The sequence below is a fragment of the Mandrillus leucophaeus genome, unplaced genomic scaffold, assembly GCF_000951045.1.
Source record: "Mandrillus leucophaeus isolate KB7577 unplaced genomic scaffold, Mleu.le_1.0 Scaffold10, whole genome shotgun sequence".
Classification (NCBI taxonomy): Eukaryota; Metazoa; Chordata; class Mammalia; order Primates; family Cercopithecidae; genus Mandrillus; species Mandrillus leucophaeus.
In genome coordinates this window covers 7455666-7463629 of record NW_012098098.1, presented here as the reverse complement: position 1 = coordinate 7463629, position 7964 = coordinate 7455666, and the positions used below count along the sequence as shown (strand labels likewise).

Genomic DNA, 7964 nt, shown 5'->3' with positions numbered 1-7964 from the left:
GCTCTCCTGGGCCGTCTTCCGCGGCGTCCGCGCTGGCGCCGTTTCCCGTAGTTTCCCGACACCTGCGCCCTGGGGAGGAGCCGCGGCCGCTCTTGGGAGGGTGTCCCTGGTGGGTTTCCCCGCGGCGTCCTGCGCGTCGGGCCCGGGACCCCGGGTGTAAACGGGGCTGTGATGGTTTGGAACCGACTTCTCTCCGTAGCGGGAAGGCTCAAGAGGCAGAAATACAATCCTGAACGGGCACAGAAATTAAAGGACTCAGCTGTGCGCCTCCTGCGAAGCCACCAGGACCTGACTGCCCTGTTGCTTGAGGTAAGAGGAAGCTGGTGTCCGTCTGCGGGCAGATTTAGGTTCGGGGTTTTGAGCCCAGCCACTGCACAGCTTTCCTAAGAAAACACGCGAGGCGGCGGGCGCGGTGGCCTGGCCCGCAGAGGGGGAGGGTGGCCTGAGCCCAGGAGTTCTGGAACAGCCTGGGCAACAGGGTGAGACCCTCTTTCATTAAAAACAAAACAACAACAAAAAAAAACAGGCCGGGCGCGGTGGCTCAGGGCTGTAATCCCAGCATTTGGGGAGGCCGAGGCGGGTGTATCATCCTAGGTCAGGAGTTCAAGACCAGCCTGGCCAGCATGGTGAAATCCCCGTCTCTACTAAAACTACAAAAATTAGCTAGATGTGGTGGCGGGAGCCTGTAATCCTAGCTACTCGGGAAGCTGAGGCAGGAGAATTGGTTGAACCTGGACCCGGGAGGGAGAAATTGCAGTGAGCCGAAATCAGGCCACTTGCAATCCGGTCTGGTTTACAGAGCGAGACTGTCTCAAAAAAAAAAAAAAAAAAAAAGCCCGGTGTGGTGGCTCACGCCTGTAATCCCAGCACTTTGGGAGGCCGAAGCGAGTGGATCACTTGAGGTCAGGAGTTCAAGACCAGCCTGACCAACATGGTGAAACCCTGTCTCTACTTAAAATATAAAAAGTAGCCGGGTGTGGTGGCGGGCACTTGTAATGTGCCCGAGGTTGCAATGAGGGAGATCCTGCCTCTGCACTCCAGCCTGGGGGACTTCGTCTCAAAAAAAAAAAAAAAAAAGCCCAGTAGGGAAGCATTACCTACACACAGCTTGTGTTTATGCACAGACCTTGAATTTTTTTTTTTTTTTTTTTGAGACAGAGTCTCACACTGTTGCCCAAGCTGATGTGCAGTGGGGCGATCTCGGCTCACTGCATCCTCCACCTCCCGGGTTGAAGCAGTTCTCCTGCCTCAGCCTCCTGAGTGACTGGGATTACAGGTGCACACTACCTTGCCCGGCTAATTTTTGTATTTTTAGTAGAGACAGGGTTTGGTTATGTTGGTCAGGCTGGTCTTGACCTCGTGATCAGCCCACCTCAGCCTCCCAGAGTGCTGGGTTTTCAGGCGTGAGCCATTGCGCCCGGCCTGGAGCTTGAACTTTTTAAATGGAGTTCATTGTTTTGGATTCTAGGTAGAAGGTCCACCGTGTAAAAAATTATCTCTCAGCAAGTTGATGGACTGTGACAGTTCTGAGGCCTGTACTAATCATTCTAGTTCCTTTATAGGTAAGTTACAGCTTCATTTTCTCTATTTTGAATTGCAGAAGAGTTTTTATATAGTAACCATGGTTTGCTAAATTAAGTAGAAATTTAAATTTCCTCAGATGATGGATTTCCACTTTGTGTGGTCACAAATTCTATGTGATGTTTTTGTGACTTGTGCTTGGGTGTCTTATGATGCTGTGTTTAAAAGCAGCGTTTGAGTCAACCTGCAACTCAGCAGTAGGACCCAGAGTGTCCCTTGGAAAAACATGGGATATAGCAGCAACAGGGATTGCCCCTTGCTCATTGAGACCGGTTGTGGTGTACCAGGAGAGTAGACGGGAAGGCAATTTTCTAGGTACCTCCTTCTCCCCCCAGTTTGAGAGTGGGAGATGGGGAAAGTTCTGGGTCAACAACAGTAAGTTATTTTCTGATCCTTCACGTCTTTGTTATGTAATGACTTGTTTCTATTAAAATAACCTTCAGTAATAACGCTCCCTTGACCACTGAACACTGAATGTCATTGGCAAATGATACGGATTTTCACTGTCACAATTATATTTGAATTTCACAAATTACATATTATCATTCCAAGGATCCAGACTAGCCGCACAGATAAACCTTTGATTCATTAATTTTTCAGTTTTTTTCTGCTAAAGACAGAGCTAGTGCGCGCACACACACACACACACACACACACACACACACACACACACACACAGTAAAAGCCTTGTAGATAAAAACAGACTTTCCCGTGGAGATACATTGGAAACAAACGACTAGAAATTGGCATGGTCGGCCGGGCACAGTGGCTCACGCCTGTAATCGCAGCACTTTGGGATACTGAGGCGTGTAGATCACCTGAGGTCAGGATTTGAGACCAGCCTGACCAACATGGTGAAACCCTGTCTCTACTAAAAGTACAAAAATTAGCTGGGCGTGGTGGTGGGTGCCTATAGTCCCAGCTACTCAGGAGGCTGAGGCAGGAGAGTTACTTGAACCTGGGAGGTGGAGGTTGCAGTGAGCCAAGACCCCCCCATTGCACACCAGCCTGGGCAACAAGAACAAAACTACGTCTAAAAAAAAAAAAGGAATTGTCTGCTTTTTTTTTTTAAAAAAACATTCTGTTGCCCAGGCTGGAGTGCAATCACGGTTCACTGCAGTCTTGACCTCCTGGGCTCAAGTGATCCCCCCACCCCAACCTCTTGAGTAGCTGGGACTACAGGTGTGCACCACCATGCCTGGCTAATTTTTTTGTAGAGACAGGGTTTTGCCAGTTTCCCAGACTGGTCTCAAACTCCTGAGCTCAAGCCATCCGTTCACCTCAGCCTCCCAAAGTGTTGGGATTGCAGGCCTGAGCCGCTGTGCCCAATCTGTCTACTTTTCTACCGAGAATTTCACCAACAGTTGATGATTTCTCACATTATAATTTTAAGCTTCTATAATTATTGTAAATTTTTTTTTTTTTTTTTTTTTTTTTTTTTTTGAGACCAAGTCTTGCTCTGTTGCCCAGGTTGGAGTGTAGTGGCGCGATCTCGGCTCACTTCATCCTCTGCTTCCTGGGTTCAAGCAAGTCTCCTGCCTCAGCCTCCCGAGTAGCTGGGATTACTGGTGCCCGCCGCTGCACCCAGCTAATTTTTGTATTTTTAGTAGAGACGGGGTTTCACCGTCTTGGCCAGGCTGGTCTCGAACTCCTGACCTCGTGATCCACCCTCCTTGGCCTCCCGTACTGCTGGGATTACAGGCATGAGCCACCGTGCCCGGCCTGTAAATGTTTTAACTTATGTATTGATAATGTGTTTTTAGATTCAGTACGTTACAAAAACAGGCACGTATTGCAGTCTCCAGTTTTTTGTGGTTTTTTTTGAGATGGAGTTTTGCTCTTGTTGCCCAGGCTGGAGTGCAGTGGCGTGATCTCGACTCATTGCAACCTCTGCCTCCCGAGTTAAAGCGATTATCCTGCCTCAGCCTCCCGAGTACCTGGGATTACAGGCATACACCACCATGCCTGGCTAATTTTGTATTTCTAGTAGAGATAGGGTTTCACCATGTTGGTCAGGCTGGTCTCAAACTCCCGACCTCAGGTGATCCACCCGCCTCGGCCTCCCAAAGTGCTTGGATTACAGGTGTGAGCCACCGAGCCTGGCCTCCAGTTTTTTGTTGTTGTTTTTTTTTTTTTTTGAGACAGAGTCTGGCTCTGTCGCCCAGGCTGCAATGCAGTGGCGTGACCTCGGCTCACTGCAAACTCCGCCTCCCAGGTTCACACCATTCTCTGCCTCAGCCTCCCGAGTAGCTGGAACTACAGGCATCCACCACTACACCTGGCTAATTTTGTTTTTGTATTTTTAGTAGAGACAGGGATTCACCGTGTTAGCCAGGATGGTCTCGATCTCCTGACATCGTGATCTGCCCGCCTCGGCCTCCCAAAGTGCTGGGATTGCAGGCGTGAGCCACCGCACCCGGCCCAGTTTTTTTAAGCAATTAGTTTTGTCTTGGCGTGGTGGCTCACACCTGTAATCCCAGCAGTTTGGGAGGCCAAGGTGGGCGGATCATGAGGTCAGGAGTTGGAGACCAGCCTGGCCAACATAGTGAAACCCCATCTCTACTAAAAATACAAAAAATTAACTGGGCATAGTGATGCATGTCTGTAATCCCAGCTGTTTGGGAGGCTGAGGCAGGAGAATTGCTTGAACCTGGGAAGTGGAGGTTGCAGTGAGCCGAGATGGCGCTGTTGCACTCCAGCCCGGGCGACAGTGCAAGACACCATTGCAAAAAAACGAAAAAAAAAATTTTGGAAGCAAATAAATTAGAAAATAGCTTATTGGCATTGCCTGCTTCCAGGTTGCTCACCATTTCTCACTGTATTGAACGCAGACCAGTGGCTGCTCAGGAGAATGGTGGCTGCTGCAGGCTGTTAGTGAGGTTCCACTCGGTGGCCTGTGGACTGAGCACAGCTGTGACTGTACCTGCCTACCAGGTACATGTCAGAGCACTGGGAAATCCCTGCCTGATTTTGACACAACCATCAATGTGAGTCAACAGGAGCAGGGTTATCTCTGAAGTAATTGGAAAAACAATGTAATTGAAAGAGCCTGCTGGAGTTCTCGATTGTGCTCCTTTGGAAAAAGATGATAAAGTTCTTGGTCAGAATGTATTCTTTACCTTGCTCCTTTTGTGTCGTGGGAACGTAACGAATACGAATGCGTAACTCTGGGTTCGGGTGTTGCCACCAGGTTTATTGTGTGCTGCTTGGGTCATCAAATTCTAATTTTTATCTCACGTTTTTCCCTTTGTATCTATTTTCCCCCTTTAAAAGGCATTTTTTGTGTGTGTGCTGCATCTTAAAATAAGGCATTTTATTTTATTATTTTTATTTATTTATTTTTTGAGACGGAGTCTCGCTCTGTTGCTCAGGCTGGAGTGCAATGGTGCGATCTCAGCTCACTGCAAGCTCTGTCTCCCGGATTCAGGCCATTCTCCTGCCTCGGCCTCCCAAGTAGCTGGGACTACAGGCACCTGCCACCACGCCCGGCTAATTTTTTGTATTTTTGGTAGAGACTGGGTTTCATCGTGTTAGCCAGGATGGTCTCGATCTCCTGACCTCATGATCCGCCCGCCTCGGCCTCCCAAAGTGCTGGGATTACAGGCGTGAGCCACTGCACCCGGCCAAAAATAAGGCATTTGAAACAGCAAGTCTTTGGTTTTAGATTTTGTCTCATGTGTTAAGAGAAAGCTGTGGTTTTGTTTTGTGTTTAAGGCTCTGCTTTGCAGGATCAGGCCTCAAGGCTGGGGGTTCCCGTGGGTGTTCTCTCAGCCGGGATGGTTGCCTCCAGCGTGGGACAGGTCTGCACAGCTGCAGCGGAGACCAGTCACCCTGTGCTGCTGACTGTGGAGCAGAGAGTAAGACACCAGCCAGGATGAGGAGACCTGCCCATTGTTACTTTTAAGCTGGTTGGGAAAACAGAACATTTCTTTAATATTGTTTCAGGTAATCTGTTGTTTAAAAAATGTAATCTTTCTTTTCAGAAGAAGCTGTCTTCCCTGTTAGAGTTTGCTCAGTATTTACTGGCACACAGTATGTTCTCCCGTCTTTCCTTCTGTCAAGAATTATGGAAAATACAGGTAAATTTGAGATTGCAAATCTGGCTCTCCAGTGTTCCAGGCAATGTTCTGTTGATCGAGATGGAGGCAACAGAGTACCTGGGTTTTCTCGGGAATTCTGCCAAGCTTCTCATTAATTACAGAGAGTGGATGAAAAAGGGTTTAGAAATCATCTGTGGATTGGAAAGAAAGTACCTTCAATTACCATTTTTGTCACTATTTACCTATCAGTAATATTTATTAGAATAAAATATATTATAAAACATGTTTAGCCTTCTTGGGTTTATTATTAAGAATTTTCCAGGGCAGTATAGTAAACTATTAAAAAAAAAAAGTATGTAATTTTTTTTCAGAGACAGGGTCTTGCTATATTGTCCAGACAGGTCTTGGACTCCTGGCATCAAGCAGTCCTCCCTCTTGGGCCTCCCAAAGTGCTAGGATTGCCGGGATGAGCCACCATGCCCAGCCTAATGATAAAATATACAAATGGTTCTTACCTGCTCTTTTTTGAAGCATTTTGAACTTAGTAGAATTATAGACTTTCGATGAATGGAAAGAATGCAAAACATTTGGTGCTACTAAACAAAATTAGTAAATACACAGAAAAAGCAAAGAAAAAGGCGATCATTTATTCACCTTGGTTCGTCATTTTTTTCCCATTCTTTTTTCTTCTTCTTTTTCTTTTTTTTTCTTTTTTTTTTTTTTGAGATGAAGTCTTGCTCTCTCGCCCAGGCTGGAATGCAGTGGCACCATCTTGGCTCACTGCAACCTCTGCCTCCTAGGTTCAAGTGATTGTCTTGCCTCAGCCTGCTGAGTACTTGGGACTACAGGCGCCCACCACCACACCCAGCTAATTTTTTGTATTTTTAGTAGAGATGGAGTTTTACTGTGTTAGCCAGGGTGGTCTCAAGTATCCTGACCTCATGATCTGCCCACCTCGGCCTCCCAAAGTGCTGTGATTACAGGTGTGAGCCACTGCGCCTGGTGTTTTTTTTTTTTTTTATATTTTTGAGACAGGGTATTGCTCTGCCGCCCAGGCTGCAGTGCAGTGGAGCGATCTTGGCTCAGTGCAACCTCTGCCTCCCAGGTACAAGCGATTGTCCTGCCTCAGCCCCCTGAGTAGCTGGGATTACAGGCACGTGCCACCATGCCCAGTTAATTTTTGTATCTTTAGTAGAGATGAGGTTTCACCATGTTGGCCAGGTTGGTCTTCAATTCCTGACCTCAGGTGATCTGCCCATCTCGGCCTCCCAAAGTGCTGGGATTACAGGCGTGACCCACTGTCCAGCCTTTCCCATTCTTTTATCCAGCATACATTATAGGGTTCATTAGATTTTCCAGTTACTGCTTTGGTCCCTGCTCTCATTGTCATCTAGCTGGGGAAACAAGCCACTAAATCCACAAGAAGTGCGATGCTACAGGTGCTCACAGGTTTACGAAGAAGAAGATAGACATGCCTGTCAGATTGGAGAGTTAGGGAAGCCTTCCTGCACAGACTGAAGAGTGTGAGTTAGGGGGATGAGAAGGGGAGGCCACAGGGAGATCAGGGCACTGTGACTGGGACACAGTGTTCAGTGAGTGGCACAGGGTCTGAGTTACATGGAGGGTTATCAAATGGGAGAGGGTTGAGTGAGAAAGACAAGGGACACGCACAGGGCACACTGAAGGCTGACCTTTGTTGTGGCAGCTACGAGGAGCCAGTGAAGGCTTCTGAAGGAGCGATTGTCATGTCAGGTGTTTGTAATACTGTGTTGGCTGCAGTGTGGAGAAAGAGTTGGAAGTAGGCTCCACTGGAGCCCCGGAAGGAGAAGCAAGTGTTGGGCAATGGTATGTGCGTGCCCAAAGGCCAGGGGGTTTGAAAACAGGGACAGTTTTGTAAAAAACGATGTATTTCAGGCTCTGATTTTTGCTTGATGTTAATTTTCAATACAGCATGGTTTTGAAGAACCTAGGCTGAACATTTTGTAGGAAAATGCACGCATAAAGGACTCAAACTACTGTTTTTTTTTTTTTTTCCAGAATTCTTTGTTGCTTGAAGTGGTGTGGCATCTTCATGTACAAGGCATCGTGAGCCTGGAAGAGCTGCTGGAAAGGTAGCGTACTAACGATGATTCGGTGTTACTGTTTTTTGCAATCTAGTCTAGTATAAATTATATTTCATAAGCCCAAAATCAGATGGGTTTCATTTTTGGCTTTGAAATATAATTTATACTAGACTAGATTGCATTGCATATTTATACTAGACTAGACCTGGAGGAACTGTTGTTTCATTATTTCGAGAGAACATCTGCGTTTTTTTGTGTGTGTGTTTTTTTTTTTTTTTTT

General features: G+C 47.0%; 1 protein-coding gene across 3 annotated transcripts in view; it reads left to right on the top strand.

The window, feature by feature from the left end:
- Positions 1-160: 160 nt before the first annotated feature.
- Positions 161-7964, top strand: part of FANCA (Fanconi anemia, complementation group A) — an 86674-nt gene continuing 78870 nt past the window's right edge. For all 3 annotated transcript variants that reach the window (XM_011972110.1, XM_011972119.1, XM_011972104.1), the window contains exons 1-5: positions 161-309; positions 1469-1562; positions 5296-5438; positions 5565-5660; positions 7659-7732. In XM_011972110.1, coding sequence (XP_011827500.1) covers positions 172-309; positions 1469-1562; positions 5296-5438; positions 5565-5660; positions 7659-7732 — 545 coding nt within the window. In that variant the 5' untranslated portion in view covers positions 161-171. The remainder of the gene's footprint in view (positions 310-1468; positions 1563-5295; positions 5439-5564; positions 5661-7658; positions 7733-7964) is intronic.